The 16,185-nt window shown below is 54.6% G+C and overlaps 1 protein-coding gene across 1 annotated transcript in view; it reads left to right on the plus strand.

The window, feature by feature from the left end:
- SLC6A2 (solute carrier family 6 member 2) overlaps positions 1-11,206 on the plus strand; it is a 43,291-nt gene extending 32,085 nt beyond the window's left edge. Inside the window, exons 5-14 of the mRNA XM_059381481.1 lie at positions 1,319-1,453; positions 3,125-3,228; positions 4,415-4,539; positions 5,307-5,419; positions 6,422-6,550; positions 7,065-7,164; positions 8,490-8,590; positions 8,861-9,028; positions 10,348-10,419; positions 11,026-11,206. Coding sequence (XP_059237464.1) covers positions 1,319-1,453; positions 3,125-3,228; positions 4,415-4,539; positions 5,307-5,419; positions 6,422-6,550; positions 7,065-7,164; positions 8,490-8,590; positions 8,861-9,028; positions 10,348-10,419; positions 11,026-11,049 — 1,071 coding nt within the window. The 3' untranslated portion in view covers positions 11,050-11,206. The remainder of the gene's footprint in view (positions 1-1,318; positions 1,454-3,124; positions 3,229-4,414; positions 4,540-5,306; positions 5,420-6,421; positions 6,551-7,064; positions 7,165-8,489; positions 8,591-8,860; positions 9,029-10,347; positions 10,420-11,025) is intronic.
- The last annotated feature ends 4,979 nt before the right edge of the window (positions 11,207-16,185 follow it).

Genomic DNA, 16,185 nt, shown 5'->3' on the forward strand with positions numbered 1-16,185 from the left:
TATCCATCCATCCAACCATCCAGTCATTCATCTATGCATCTGTCCAATTATCTAGCCCTCTATCTAACAAATGTTTTATAAACACTCATGTATGTCATGTGCATGATACAAGTTTGAAAAATATTGGGATATTGCTTCCAAGGAGCCCCTGGTTTAATGGGAAAGACAGACAATGAAGATAATCCCAGTCCTTCCATGTAAATATGGAAAACAGAACTTTGTTTTTCACATTTCATTTTTTGTATTGAGCCGATATCTTTCTGGCCCAGGAAAGAATTTTACCCTTGGTCATGTTTCAGGGCTTCCATATTCTCCCCAGGGATGTGTGAAGATTCTAGAGGCTGCCTAGTGCCAGGGCTTTGAGAAGAGGGACCCTCTGGTCCTTAAGTCCTGTGTCCTCTTCTTTTTTGGCTGAGTCTTCTTCAGTCTAGCTAACCCAGGCCCGAGCAGATTTTTTGCTGGAGGCGCAGCCTCCTTTCCACAAGGCTCTCCAGGGCTGCAGCTGTCTAGAGCAGTGATGTTTGACCTTGACCTTGACCAGTTGCATCACCAGGGAAGGGGGAAGCTTTCAAAACCTACCAAAGTACAGGCCTCACAACAGATTGATTAAATTAGAAACCCAGAGACTAGGAGCTGAACTTTGACATTCTAAACTATAAATTTGCCCAGAGTACTCTAATGTGTAGTCAGGAGTGAGCAGGGACAGCGACAGAGCCCATACAACCTTCCTCTCTCCCTCCTTTTGGTCTCTGTTTTTCCACTTTCGGCAAGGGGGTAAGAAAAATGTCGCTTTTAAGTCTGGGGCTAATCTCTTTCGGTAGGGGTTTCTGGAAGAGACGGTCTGTCTTTGTCCTAAATCCGACCCAAGATAAAGAACAGTCAGAGACTCTGCTTCCTGCCCCACCACAGTCCTTCTTGGACAACGAATTCCTTCTTGGGCAATGAGTTGGGAGGATATGTATGAAGGAAGGTACAGGAGGTAGAGAGAGGAGTCGGGGGAGGGAGTGCGGGTGGAGAAATCAAGGTGGGCATGCTTAGATCTGCCTGGGGCAACCTGAGGGTGTCAGTAGAGGCAGCTCAGAGAAGAGGAGGGGTTGGGAGCCGTGAGAACCTCATCCCTGTCCTGGCTGCCCTTCACTTCTGGAGCAGGGCCACCTGTGTGAGCGGTCCCACCTGTTCTGGGCTGCCCGAGAGAGTGGCCTGGCCAAGAGATGGAGCCTGGGGCTTGCACATGGGGTGAAGGAAAGTTTGGGGAGGGCACACCTGGCTCCCTGGGCAAGGACCTGACCCTACGGCCCCGCCCTCTGTCCACTGCCAGGTGGTGTGGATCACAGCCACGCTGCCCTACCTCGTGCTCTTCGTGCTCCTGGTCCACGGCATCACGCTGCCTGGCGCCTCGAACGGCATCAATGCCTACCTGCACATCGACTTCTACCGCCTGAAAGAGGCCACGGTCAGTGCCTGGGACTGTCCACCTTCAGGCCGGGGTTGGGGAGGGTTCTTGGGGCAAGCAATGGCAGGAAATCTGATCCTAGATTGGCCACAAATCGGTGGCAGCGCCTGGGACAGAGGACAGAGTGTTCCCTCTCTGGGCCACAACTTCACAGTCTGACCAATGCTGTTTGATTTGCACCTGATGATCTCCCAGCTCAGATGACCCAGGACTCTGTGGCCAGACACATGGTGTCCTCTGCAGACCCCTCTTTCCAAGGGGAGCAGCACTCTGTCCTGGGTCCTGATGCCTGCCATGGCCTCTCAGTTCCCCCTACCCCAGCCACCCCAGCCCTAATTCCACATCTGGTCCCCAACTCTATCCTCTGCTGCCATCCCATGATGTGAGCAGAAGCAGCAACAGCCACCACAGGGCGATCTGGACCCTGCTGACTACGCCCCCAGTGCTGCCCCAGCCTCTTCCAGCCCACTGTCCTGTGAGAGACACAGACAAAATGCAGGTGGGATGAATATGGAGGGGACCCCAAGGCAGCGGGATGAGGTTGGGATCAGAGACAGCCGCGGAGGTACCCGGTGCCTTGAGCATCTTCCAACCATGGCTGAGGTCATTTCCGCATCCTCCCTGAAGCCCGCATCCCTGACAACAGCTCAGCAATTCCCCTCACTCTTCCCAAAGGCTTCTTCACACTCTCTGAACACACAGCAATCCCGGCAGCGGGAACAACATGGGCTTAGGAGGGAGGAGTCCCCGTACGCACCTCCCATAGCTACGATGTCCCAACACACTGCGGTGTTCTCATCCAATAACTGAGGGGAAAACCTGTTTCCTTAGGAACTGTCAGAAAGATAATGGAGCTCAGGACTCGCACAGTCTTGTAAATCGTGAAACAAGTCGGAGTTCTATTTGTTCCCCACCTGTTCAAACACCCTGTCTTTCGGATGAATAGAAATTGAGCCCGCGTGATGCCTCAGGGAGCAGACCCCTCCTCCCCCATCAGATTGCTTCTTTTTTTCCACCTTCTGCTCGCAGCATAGGGAAGCCGAGGATAACATGAGCCAGGTGATGCAAAACTCGAAAATTCAACTCAGTCCAAGTGGGCGGGGTATAACTGTGCCCCCCTCGCAGATGTGCACACACGTGAAATTGACCAGGGCTAGGAATCCGGTGGGGGCAGTGCTCAGAGCTCCGGGCCTCAGACGTGTGCCTTCATCACCCAGAAGATGGAATAAGTAACCCCCGTGCCCTCCCTCCTCCCCCGAGGGGTCAGCACTGTGGGCTGGTGGAAGCTGCTGGGAATCCTCATCCCTTTTCCGAAGCTGCAGTCTGTGAAACTCCAGAGATGGTCCTACCCTTTGCCCTCAGTCCATCCACATCCTAACCTAGGCACCGTGAGTTTCATAACTTTCATTGAAAATCTGGACGTCAGACTGAGCCTGTGAGTTTGTCCAGCCTGAGCTCATTCCAGGTCACCAAAGCCAGGGGCTTCTAGAGGGGTCTCTCTCCACCGAAGCTTCGAGCAGGCTTCTGGGGAGGGATTATGTGGCTGCCCATCGCCGGTTCGGACCTCACTTCCTCAGATCTCAGACATCCCCGGGGCTCCCCTTCCTTCCTGGAGCAGCCTTCCCGACCTCGAGGAAGCAGAGGTTGATGGCCCTTGTGTGCCTGTTTCAGGTCTGGATCGATGCGGCAACCCAGATATTTTTTTCCTTGGGGGCTGGATTTGGAGTCCTGATTGCCTTTGCCAGTTACAACAAATTTGACAACAACTGCTACAGGTGAGATCCTTATGAGGGCTCTGGAAAGCTGTGGATCCTGGGGCCTGACCCCTGGAGAGTAGGAGAGCGGGTTCTGGTCTGGAGCAAGTCAACCCCTCTTGGCTTTCTTCTTCTGTGAAATGAGGCAGAGCGGACCTTCTGTGAACTCCAGAGGGGGTGTTCTGTGAACTCTGACAAGACCTCTAGGGGGGTGGAGGGGTCCTAACCAATGTATCTCAGTGCAGGACAGCCCTTAAACATGCAAGGTCCTCACCTGGAAAAGTCGAGGCCACTGGAGGTGGCTGGAAGCTCATGGGGATGGGCTACTGGTGCAGAGGAGGGCTGTGTACAGGCTTTCAAGAGCAGACAGCGCTGTCTGTCTGTCTGTCTGTCTAATGTTCTACAGGCAAAGGCTGGTCGCACAAGAGGTGAGGGCCTGGCAGGGTCAGAGGGGAGACCGCAGTGTGGGCCGAGGAGTCTGCACAGAGCAGCAGAGCCAGAAGATCACGTTGTAGCTCGGGCCTCACTCAGCACATGACACTGCCCCACTGTGGGCCCTGAGCTGTGCAGCCGTCAGACTGGGACACACCTGCAGCCCACTCCCTCTGAAGCTTCAGGCAGAATCATGCTGCCTCTAGAGTGAGACAGAGGGGGAGGGACACATGCCACGGGGCCAGGCTAGAGAAGCGGGGTGATCAGCCAGTAGCAGGGGCTCAGCAGAAACAGGGAGGGAAGTTAGGGGAGAGCCTCGGAGGATCGCTGGTAGTCGGATCGGTGGACCCGGGGCAGCCAGCACGCACGGCGGGGAGAAATCTGAGAGGAGCCAGGGAGGTGGGCCTTTGGTGGGCCGGCAAGCTGACCAACCTGGAATGTTCCAAGACTGCGTGTTGGGGAGTCATGGAAAGGAAGCCAGGAAGGAAGGTTGGGTCATCTCAACAAAGCTCCTAAAGGCCAGGTTGAGATGCCGAGAAGTGCTAGGGAGCTACGGGCAGTTTGCTGAAGAAGGAGGCCAGTTGGGTGATTCCCCAATAAGAGCTGGACACCAGTCCTTGATCTCCAAGCGGCCCCAACCCAGTGGGGCGCTGGGGTCCCTGCAGCAGCAGGAGGGGCTGGTGTTGGAGGTGGCTGTCCCATAGATGGTGCAAGGGCTCGGGGAGCAGGCCGGGGGAGTCTGGCCACTTGACCCCACAGTGCTCCTCTCCCCCAGGGACGCCCTGCTCACCAGCACCATCAACTGTGTCACCAGCTTCGTCTCTGGGTTCGCCATCTTCTCCATCCTCGGTTACATGGCCCACGAACACAAGGTCAACATTGAGGACGTGGCCACTGAAGGTGGGTGGGCAGATGTGGGAGGGGCTGAGAAAACCATCGTGCCCTTGGCCAGCGGCTTTCCTGTGGGTGGCTAAGGGAACAAGAGGGCTGGGCCTGGAACCTTCCACATGGTCCATGTCATGGGCTTTCTCTGTGGCCGTGAGTGGGCGTTCCTGGCCCTCCTGGCTTCTGCCTGTGCCGCAGAACCTTCCCGTGGGTCAGGCTAGGTGGGACCTATTGTGAACCCCTATGCTGAGCTGTTGACATACCCTCATTAGTCCTCATGGGACTGCAAGACAAAGGGTAAATGACCCACTTTACAGGTGAGAAAGCAGAGACTCCGGCCATGGGAGTGGTCCAGGGTCAGCCGGTTCGTGAGCTGCCGTGCCAGCATTCAAAGCCTGAGCAGCCTGACCTTGAACCTGCCCTCCCCTACTGCTGCTCCTGCTCTGGCCAGGAGCTGGGGCCTGGGAGGGAACTCGCATGGGCCCTGAGGATCACGGACTTTTGAGAGTAAGAGGTTCTCTGAGGGCGTGTGAGGCGTGGGATCTGCAGCCTGTGGCCTGCTGCCGCCCGGGGTTGGAGGTCTGCCCCCTCCGGGCATAACGGACGGCGAGCTGGGGCCAGCATCACCTGTCATCGCAGAACCTGGAATTGCTTGGCCCCAGGGGACCAGCCAAATATGGCAGCGGGGTCGGCCGGGCGAATGGGGCCTCGGCTACGCTTCGGCCATCCGCCTCCCCGACAGCTGGCCCAGCCCTTGAGGATGCCCTCCCTGCTTCTTCCAGGAGCTGGCCTGGTTTTCATCTTGTACCCAGAAGCCATTTCCACCCTGTCGGGATCCACATTCTGGGCGGTCGTGTTCTTCATCATGCTCCTGGCTCTGGGAATTGACAGCTCGGTGAGTGACCCTGTTCGGGAGACGGCGCCGCGCACACACCGGGAGGGCGGGAGTGGGGGACACCCTGGGCCTGTCCTTCCCGGCCCCCCAGTGACTCAACCTGAAGTGCCCACCTGATTGCTAGTGATTTTCAGGAAGTCCTAATTAAAGGCAGACCAGGAAGTGAGCTCCTCTAGGTCCAGGCTAAGGACCAGTAGAAACCCCAGGGGCATCACAGAAATCCACAAACACTCAGGGTCCTGTTGGTTTCTTAGAACCTTTTATTTTACGGAGGCCACATTCGATTTACCGACTTCTAGGTCTGCTCCCACCTCTGGCCTGTCACTTCCTCAAGTTTGCCAGAGTCTCAGGGTAGGGCTGGCGAAAGAGGGTCCCCTCGCTGTCTCTTCCTTTCAGTCGGTAGGTCTGCCGGGGGCACTGTGTTAAGAAGGATTCTGAGGCCACTTTTAGGCTCACAGGAAGGAATCCCAATCGTGGTTAACACGGTCTGCCGGGGGCCCGGGGGTGTGTAGAGGAAGAAAGGGAAGCCATGTGTGCTTCTCACCTGCCATCCCAGGCTTGGGGTGTCCCTTAAGTGAGCACATGATTAGTACTCACTGGAGAGCCTTTCAGACTCTGAGAGGGGACGTGCAAGAAGGTGACCCCTGGCTTGACAGTTGGAAAGGCAGCCAGAAATCCTTGTCACAAACCGCTGCCTCAGGCTCCAACCGCTGGCAGCTCTACTCTGAGAGTTGCTTCCAGAAAGACTCTTACTCCTACACAAATAGGCGAGATGCGCGAGCAGTCTGGCATTTCATCGCAGCACCCTCCTGGGCTCATGGGCCCCGCTCAGGCGAGTGTGTGGGACAGCAGACGGAGACTTGCTGTCCAGAGGGAAACTGGGGTTTTCTCTTCAGCTTCTCCCACATAGTTCCGAGTTCTGAGCCGGGTTGAGAGCAGGGCCGAGCCGGGTGGGCGGGCCGACCCTCCTGCCTGCTTCTCACCCCACCTGGCTCTGTGCAGATGGGAGGCATGGAGGCCGTCATCACCGGCCTGGCGGACGACTTCCAGGTCCTGAAGAGACACCGGAAACTCTTCACGTTTGGGGTCACCTTTGGAACCTTCCTTCTGGCCCTGTTTTGCATCACCAAGGTGAGGAGGGGCTGGGCTCTGGGTCACCTGGAGCTCTGGAGGCTGCATTTCAATCCAGTCTGGTCAGGAATTCCCAGCCAATGGCAGTGCGATGGGGTAGGGATTGGGGGTGGGGATGGGGGGGGGGGTGCCGGGGTGAGCTCAGGAGAACCACAGTGGGACAGGCATCAGCCCTGCAGCCTGATCTCCCCAGGGCGACACCCCAATGTTCTCAGTCTCCCACCTCTGAGCCTGAGGGATTCCAGGCGACTTTTCCAAACTGCTAATTTATTTGAGGGGAAGCCAAAGTCCCTTTGGAAGTCAGCTCACTTGTGACCGGCTCGAACACCCACCCTTGGCCCTCTGGAAGAGCACAAATATGCGACATTAAGACAATAAGCCCAGGACACTGACACCTGCCTTCGCAAACAGGGTTCTGAGCCAGTGCGACAGGGGACGGGGGGCTGGGACGGATGTGGTAGTTGGTGGCCATTTCTGGGCAGGATGGTCTCAGACTTTCTCCCTCCACACCCAGGGCGGGATGTATGTGCTGACCCTACTGGACACCTTCGCGGCGGGGACATCCATTCTGTTTGCTGTGCTCATGGAAGCCATCGGCGTCTCCTGGTTCTATGGTATGTCGGCGGGCCCAGAGCACACAGGAAAGCCTCAGACACCACCCAGATATGCAAAGGGTTCTCCATTTCCAGGACAGCCGCTGCTGATTCTAGAACAGAGCAGACAGCTTCTTAGGCACAGCCCCGCTGCCCTGCCAGTTCATTTTTGCCTTTGCACAGGCAGCTGCAAGGACCCCCCCCCCCAGGGCCGCACAGTGCCAGCTTTTACTGGGGAACACAGATTCCCCCAAGCCATAAAATTCCTTCCAGAGTAAGGTGGCCACATTTAGCAAACAGAATACAAGACACCCAGTTACACTTGAAACTCAGATAAACGATGAGTAACTATTTTAGTAAAAGTACATCCCAAATGTGGGATGTAGTTGTAGTTCAACGAAAATCACTTCCGTTGTGTCTCTGAAACCCAGATGGGACCGGGCATCTCGCGTTCTCTCTGACAGCCTTATTCTGCAGCTGAACGGGGAGAAGGTGTCACAAAGTGTCACATGCGTTCCAACTGCTCCTTTCTTTCCCCACGAGTCACATCAAAGAGTCGATCCGTGTGAGGCTGGGCTCTTCCACACCATGACGTCACTGTTCTAGGAGCCCGGCTGCCTGGCTGTGTCACTCGGGGCTGGTCCTCTCCACTTCTGGAGCATGGCTTTCCCTCTGCAAAAATAAATCGGAGTGGCACATAAGTCAATACTATATATGTATATATATTTTAAATTTTTCATTGACAAGTAGTTGACATGCAGTGTTGTTTTAGCTTCAGGTGTATAACATAGCGATGGGACGCTCTGTACCTTCCTTGGTGCTCGCCACCCACAGTGTCATTACCACTGGGCCCTGAACACTATTCCTACAGTATTGTTCCCTCTCCTCCCTGGGCTCTAAGACCTATTTACTTACAAGCTGGAAGCGTGTACCTCTTACCCTCCTTTCTCAGTCTCCCGCACCCCCCCGCCCAGGTCCGTTCTGGCCACCACATGTGTTCTGTGTCTCGAAGTGTCTGGTTTTTCGCTTGTCTCTTTTTTGCTTTGTTCCTCTGGTTTGTTTTTTGAGATCGAAGAGGTATTGGTACCTCTGAGACTGCCTGACTTCACTGAGCACAGTGCCCTCTGGGGCCACCCGTGTCGTCGGCACACACGGCACCTACAGGGCATGTCTTCGGCACCAACTCAGTGCCCGCGGCCAGATCTCCCAAGTGCCACAGTGCCCGCCTCTTGCCTGACTGCCTGGCCACCCCTCCTGGGGCCTGACTCTCAGGGGTGGACTGAGAGGGGCGGCCAGGGGCTCTTCGGTGGGGGGTAGTGTGACTGGCCTGCCCTGTGTGTGCCCAGGTGTGGACAGGTTCAGCAACGACATCCAACAGATGATGGGGTTCAAGCCAGGCCTCTACTGGAGACTGTGCTGGAAGTTTGTCAGCCCCGCCTTCCTCCTGGTGTGTACAGGGTGTCTGTCTGGGGCTTCCAGGGCCTAGGGGGCTGGGTTGGGGAGCCCGGGGTGGGGGGGGGGGCTGGGCTCAAGCAGGGGAATGTGTGTCACCTTCCCATGCCTCTTCTGTGTCTCTTGCTCCCTCTGTCTCCTTTCTTGTCACCATTTGCTTCTTGAACACTTCCTGCCTCTCAACCTTCTCCTCTCTTTTTTTTTCTCTCCTGCTGCTGCATCCCTCCCACCTGCTCCCCTCCGTCCCTCCCTGGTGTCCCCGCAGTTTGTGGTGGTGGTGAGTGTCATCAACTTCAAGCCGCTCAACTACGACGACTACGTCTTCCCGCTCTGGGCCAACTGGGTCGGGTGGGGAATCGCGCTCTCCTCCATGGTGCTGGTGCCGGCCTACAGCGTCTACAAGTTCTTCAGCATACGGGGCTCCCTTCGGGAGGTGAGGTCGGGGTGTGGGCCGGGCTGGACCAGCGGGGTCGGGGGAGGCAGGGATGGCGGGGGTATCTCTAGGCATCGCTGATGGGCCGAAAGAGGGCAGACACGAGGGCGCGTACACCAGAGCCACCGCGATGGCCCAGTCATGACCACACCCCAGCCCGAGTTTTCACGCTCAGCAATAGGGACCTTGGAAAGGTAAAAGTAGCGCTTAGCCCGGTGCCCCGCTCCAGGAGGCGGTCCGCGCGCGCCCCCTGCTGTCCGGTTGTGTGCGGCAGGCGTCTCCGCTCCCTGTTCCTGTGGTTATTATTAACATGAACCTGGTGTCCCCTTCTGAGTTCTGTCCTGTCCCCGATGTCCCTATCTTCCAGTCTGCGCTGACCGTGACCTAGCCACCTCAGCTTTTACCTGCCTCTTTCCCGAACCTGACACCCACCAGCCAAACCCAGAGATTTCCAGAATACATCTTCTTCTTTTACCGGGGTGCGTTGTACATGCAGATACCCGGAGAAGGGTTTAGGAAACAGGGCCTTTCCTCTCAGAGAAAGTCTATCCTCATTGGTTATTCAAAAGCGCTTTCTTTTATGTATCATGGTGACAGCCTCTGCCTCAAGTCCTTCCTTTGCGAGATGAAGCTTCCATTCCTTTATCCCCTCATGGTCTCGCTTCCCTGCCGTGAGGTTGCCTGGCCCCGGCAGGCTGCTGGCACTAGATATAACTCCCCAGAGCTCACATTCTAAGCCGGAGACAGAAATACAGATGAGGGAGGCAGGAAGTGAGCCAAACGAGGGCTTAGGGAACAGGGTCCCAGGCTGGGCTGCGTCCCCCCCCCCCACCCCAGGTCCTTGTGATGCATTTCCTGTCCTTGAAATCCCACGTCCCAGAGCCTCTAGGTCACTGCGAGGACCTGTGTTCCGTGAGCTTAACCTGGATCTGCTTGGAGCTTTTCATGTTTCACACTTAGGGAGCAGCAAGGGCTCTGCACCATGCAGTGATCCATCATGGACCCCAGTGAGCCCCCCCAAGTCCCTGCCCTGTGTCTGCACCCCAGGGGGCCTCCCCAGTGTCTGACCGCAGTAGTCAGCCCAGATAACTCAAAGTGAACAGACCCACTCTATAAACAAGGACAGGGGGTGTCTTGTATGGACCTCACACGCCGTTTCTGTGGATCTTCGGGGTCAACCAGGAGGTGGTCTGTGACTGGGGGTGGCTGCTGGGCTGGTGTCCCTCGGTCTGGCTGAAACACACACACACACACACACACACACACACACACACACCCCACCCCACACACCCCCACCTCCTGTGTCTGTCTTCTTACAGAGACTGGCCTACGGCATCACCCCGGAGAATGAGCACCACCTGGTGGCCCAGAGGGACGTCAGGCAGTTCCAAGTACGTACAGGCTGGAATGTTCCGGGCGGGGGCCAGGCCCTAATTACTCCCCACATGCTGGCTGCAGGCCTACACGCCACAAAGTCTCAGGCAGCTGTGGGCTGGAGTCCCAGGGCTATGGTGTCAGGAAGGGAGGAGAGGGGCCTCTCCTCTGCATCTGCCAGCTTCTGCCTGGCCTTCTGCTCCTCAGTCCTGGGAAGCCAAATGTCCAGTCTTCCCTAAGCTTTAGTCTCTCTCTCTCTGAGGGGTCATCACACTAGGCTGGGGATCTCTTATCTTGGAGGAAGAGTGGCAGGTGCATCAATACCATGTTGACCTAAGTCCTTTTCCCTGAAAAACCTTGGGGTTGGGGTATGGGAGAGGGTCCTGGTGGGCCCCCTGTTTTCAGACTTGCTGTGTGACTTTGGGAAGCTTCTTCACCTTTTCTGGGCCTAAGTGACAAGCAGGTAATCAGCCTGCCTGTTCTCCAGGATCTTTGGAGGGAGGGGTGTGTTCTCTGCACTCCACTCCCCCGTGCTTCCTGCTGCCCTTCCCGACTGGCCCTTGGCGCTCTCCATCCTCACCTGCCCCCGGCCTGGCCTAAACACCTTCCGTCTTCCTCCGCAGCTGCAGCACTGGCTGGCCATCTGACTGCAGCCCCAGGGAGGAGCCCTGCCGCACCCACGTCCAGGTCCAAGGCTTCGCTACCACCCCAGACACAGTCTTGAAAATCCTCTCCTGAAAGATATGTCTTTCTATCCCTCTTCCTCTTTTCCCAGTTACAAATGGTTTAGCGACCTGGTTTTTACTCACCTTCTGTCCATCTGGCCCCAGGGTGGGGGGTGGGTGGGCTTTGAGTTTAGATTGGAAAGCGACACGGGACAAGAAGAGAGGAGGGAACAGGAAGAATGACTTCTGTTGAACCTCTTTTGTTTGGGGGAAGGTCTCACGCAGCTTGGGATCTGGCCCAAGCCAAGCTCCGTGGCTCGGGCAGAATTCCCCAAACTCTTCCGAGTTTGGGTCTCGGAAGAAATCCTGTCAGCCAAATCAGAGAGGGGATGTTACTTTTGGTCATACGTCATGAAACCAAACCCAAACAAAAGCCCACCTGGGTCTGGGGCGGGGTTCCTCTTGCCACCCGGTCAGCGTTGTGGTATCTGAACCTTGGTAAGGGAGCTTGGGTTGGTTTGTCTCTGTCTTGGGTCTGCGGATAGACGCTTTGGGGTATCGTGAGCAGAAACCATCACAGTTTTCACTCTGGCTACATTGAGTCTGATGTGCGTGTGTTCTGGAACATTCTTCCTGGGGAATCCCACCCAAGCACGGTCCTAGGGCTCTTCAAGTGATTGGGGGGGTTGGCCCCGAAAACCCCCTCTGTCTCTCTTCATGGTCTGGACTTAGCACCTGAGGGCAAAGTGGGACCAAGTACAGAGCAACCTAGTCACTCAAGTTGAAGGGAGAATATTCTGAGTTGACGGAGCCCTTGGCGGTTTTAGAGAATGTCCTGCTTGAGTTCTGTTACACGTTTGCGCTTGGCGCCCCCTGGTGGTGGTGGTTAGTTCCAGCTCCTTCAGAGAACGGATTCGTAGTTTGGTTAAGTTGGTGGCATCTGTTTGGGGTTTCTGTTTATGGTTTGAGTCTCTTCTTATGCCCTCGCTGGAATTCGAGATTTAGAAGTTCTTGTTGTGACTTTGGAAGTCCCTGATGAAGAATCTTGGGCCAGAAGTCAATAAATACAGGGGTCATTCCTACTGGGAGGGTAGGATGACACACATCCGGAAGGCGCTTTGCCTAACACTGGGGTGTCCCCTGAGCCTGACAATGGATCGTGCAGTTTGCAGAAGATGGTTCTGTGGGGGCCTGCTGGGCACAGCGGGATGGTTTTCTCTCTCAGGGTCCTGAGATTTCCTTGCTAAGTCAGTGTCCGTGGGTCATTTTTTGGAGGCAGGAGGGAAAATCAGAAGCCCTTTGATCTTTCCGTGTAAAAAGTCTGGCTCAAAGTGTAGGACAGCCCAGGTGGCAGGTGTCTTGAACCACGGTGGAAGGCGGGGCCTGGGAGCGGAGCATCCCATGGAGTGGAACAGTAGGGTGGGGATTCAGGGAGACGAGGGCGGGATGACCCATCACGGGTGGGATCTGGTCCCATGAAGGATAATCCCTCCCTCAGGGTGATGCTCCTTCTCCACAGAGTGCATGCGTCCTCATCACATCCTGTCCTCCCAGCTCGGACCACAGGGCTGGTTTCTGTCCCCATTTCCCAGATGGGAACACCAAGGCCCAGCATTTCGGGCACTCTGGTTCAAGTGTTGTCAGCTACCGAGGGACCCAGTCAGACCCTCAGGTCAGATCACCTGACTCTCAGCCCACAGCTCTCCGAAATGCCCGGCACACTAGGGTCTCCCCCACCCAGGGCTGTCATGAAAAATAAACAAAACCCAGTCGAGCGGCCAGGGAGGGTCTCTTAGCAAAAGAACAGTGTGTTGGAAGAAGGGAAAGGGGAAAGGATGTCACCTGTTCTCAACTAGCTGGTTGGCAGAGGCGATCATGGAGCGGTACCCTTCCTGATGATCGCGGTCGCCCTGGGGAACAGCGAGGGGTGACAGCTGAGGCCAGCTGGCTGAAATGAGGGTGAGCAGGAGAGCCTGTGCGTATCAGAACAAGGACACCCTACAGAGGGAACCTGCCAGCTGCATGTGGCCTTTCTGCCTCCAGACATTTGTCTCAAGGGTGAGTCGGAGATGTGGTGCTAGCTGACCCGTTGCCAGACCAAAGCCATGGTGCAGCCTTGTGGCAGGATGGGGCTGCTGAGTCTGGGGGGAGGGGCGAGGGAGGGGGGCAAGCCCGGGGACCCCCCTCCCTCCGCGGGGTAGGGTGGTGGGGGTGGGCAGGGAACCCTGGGAGCCTTTGGAAGCTCTCGTGGAAGTGCTGGCAGAGCTCTGGGCTCACCTCCCACCTACACTTAAGGGACAGGGGTGTATGTCCTTTGTCCTGAGTCATGTTTGACTTCTTTTTTGTGGCCTTTTTTTGATAGCAGAGGTTCCCCAACGTGAGGGTGCTCCTGTGTACTGTATAGGATGCTTTTGCCCTTTCCCAGATTTTTAAAGGATTGTTCTTGTCCATGAAATGTACACTATCTGTTTAACACCCGCCCCCCCCCACGTTAACATCTGCTCCGAGTCCAGTGGTTCCGTGTCCCCCTGTGGGTGGGGGGGAGGGTCCTTATTCTAGATGCAAGGGAGACAAAGGAGAAAGGGGAGCTGCCAATTCTTGCCAAACGTCCTGCTGAATGCAAGTCCCCAAAGCTGCCTTAATTCTCGGCTGGCGGCCCCACCCGAGGGGTGGGGGTGGTTGGCTGTCTCGTGGTATAGGACCTGTTTCGCAGCCATGGTGATGTGCGACAGAAACATGCTCACCAAAGAGGTCATTTCTTAGTAGAGAAGCCCGCTGAGCTCATTTCACTTATTTCTTTTGGAAGCCAGGGAATGGGGAAGAACAGAGAAAAGCAAGCGCCATTCAGCATTTCGAGTCGCAGGGGACCTGGGTCTACGGCTGCCTCACCAGGCTCCTGGGGACAGGGGAGATTTTTCTCTCTGGGTTTCAGGGCTCTTTGTCTGCAAGCAAGGGTTGGATCCCATAATCAAAGGTCCTGTCCAGTTAAAAAATGTTCCTGTCTCCATGAAGATATTCTTGTGCTAGATGTACCTTGAGGGAAGCACGCTGTTTCCTGTAGGACTTTCCAGAACCATCTGGCGACTTGTAACCTGTGGAGTAGAGCGATGTCTGATGTCTGGCCTCCAGAACTCGGATTTTTCTGGACATTCGGTAGTTCCTCCTTTTCTGGTATGTCTTCAACAGATGTCGGAAACACTGGGTATTTAAAAAAAAAAAAAAATCCAACCCTTTTGTTTCAAGGATGTCAAGGGTGACGTGTTACGCCCTTGTGAGCCCCGGGATCCACAGCTGTGCGGGCGCTGGTGTCCTTACTGCCACCAAAGACACTGGTGAATGTGAAGTTGTTTTTGGGGTACCCGCCCTCATCCCTCTGCTTCTCTACTTCTGTGTAAATAAGGATTGTTCCAGTGGTGCCCTCTCTGTGTCATGGACCGTTCCGATGTCATGCAGGTTTCTCTGTCTGGTGTGGATTTATTTCCAAAGCTGTTCTCTTCATGGAAAAATAAGTGTGCAGAGTAATAAAGGATATTTCCTGTGCCACGTGTCTGGCAGTTGGATTCTTTCTGTCATGAAAGTAAAATGCTACAAATAACGAAAGGCAAAGGAGGGTGACCGCAATCAACCTCCAGCTGGTGAAGAAAAGCTTCTGGTCATAGTGGTCCATCTCTCACCCAAATAACTCTTTGTATAACCCATGGAACAGGAGCGTGGGAGGGGTGAAATCTGTAATCCCAGCTCTAAGAATGACACACTTTAAAAAATTTTTTGTTTGTTAATTTTTTGACATTCAAGCTACTTACTAAAATAGCTACATTGGTTTTATTTCTTAAGACGTATTTTTATTTAAATAGAAAATGGATAACAAGTAACACCAAGTTAGGTATCTAGCTTTGCTTTTTCATTTCTGGGGCTGAAGTTCAAAGGAATCAGAATCTTCAGTTGGAAAAAAAAAAAGAAGAACCTTCAGTTGGGTTACATTCAGTGCACAATTAATTAATTGTGTGTTAATGCATGTGTGCATTTTTCTAGGGAAAGAAGGATACATTAACACAAAGCCCTTGTGGCTAAGTACTAATGTTATTACTTTTAATAACTATTGTTATTATTTTTATTGTTATTAGTTTTAATTTTTCATTATTTTTAAAGTGACATCAATATAAACAAGGTATTGCTCTCAGGGACTGGGTGGTGAACCCAAAGGCTGAATTGAAACCAATAATAGGAAGTCCAAGAAGAGAGCTTATAAGATTAGACCAGACAAGAACATAGGCTAGAAGTGGTGAGCTTCCCATCACTGGAGATATGCAAGCAGTTAGCCCACAGTGTCTCTTGGGTAGGTTATGGAGGGGACTCAGTGCCCTACAGGGGTGGGGGAGAGAGGTTGCACAACCTCTAAAGTCCTTTCCATGGAGCTCCTTTGTGGAGAGCCATGAGCCCAACCCCCTTGCGGCAGCCTCGGGAGAAGCAGATATACTTGTGGCAACGATCTTGAGGTGGGGAGTGATGTGGGCTGTCGAGCTGCCATTGGGCAGACATCCCAGGGAGGGGATTAGGATTCCAATCGTGCTGTTTGAAGTCCAAAATTGGAGTTAGGGTTTATTATAATGGATCAAAAGAAAGGCAGCCCCTTCTCACCATTTCCAGCCTTCCCTTTGTGTGTGCTGACATTTCATGAGTAAGCCGCCCGGCGGGTGTAGAGGAGAGAGGCTGGGCCAGAAGCAGAAAGGGCAGCAATTCTGGGGACGATGGGTTGCTGGCTGCCGCCCGGTGCCCTCGACTGACAAATGTGGCAGGAGAAGCCCGCACAGGTGAGCCTTGCTTGAGGCGACCGGCAGGTTTTTCCCTGTTCCCGCACTGAATCACACCCCTGGCCTATTTGTGGAGAACTATAGCTTCGTTTCTGTCCCCTTCCACAGGCGCCGATAGGTGTGAGGCGCTCTCTTTGGGCCTCAATTTATTCATCTGTATAATGGGTCAGGGGTTATGAAAACTTATTTATGGATGGACTTCAAAGACTTCCAGAACCTTCTGAATTTTGGCTTTGATGAGTTTGTGTCTACTTCTGTGGGGGAGAGAATGCACGTGTTCATCAGATTCTCAGGGGTTTGAGACTCA

The sequence above is a fragment of the Mustela nigripes genome, chromosome 17 (assembly GCF_022355385.1).
Source record: "Mustela nigripes isolate SB6536 chromosome 17, MUSNIG.SB6536, whole genome shotgun sequence".
NCBI lineage: Eukaryota > Metazoa > Chordata > Mammalia > Carnivora > Mustelidae > Mustela > Mustela nigripes.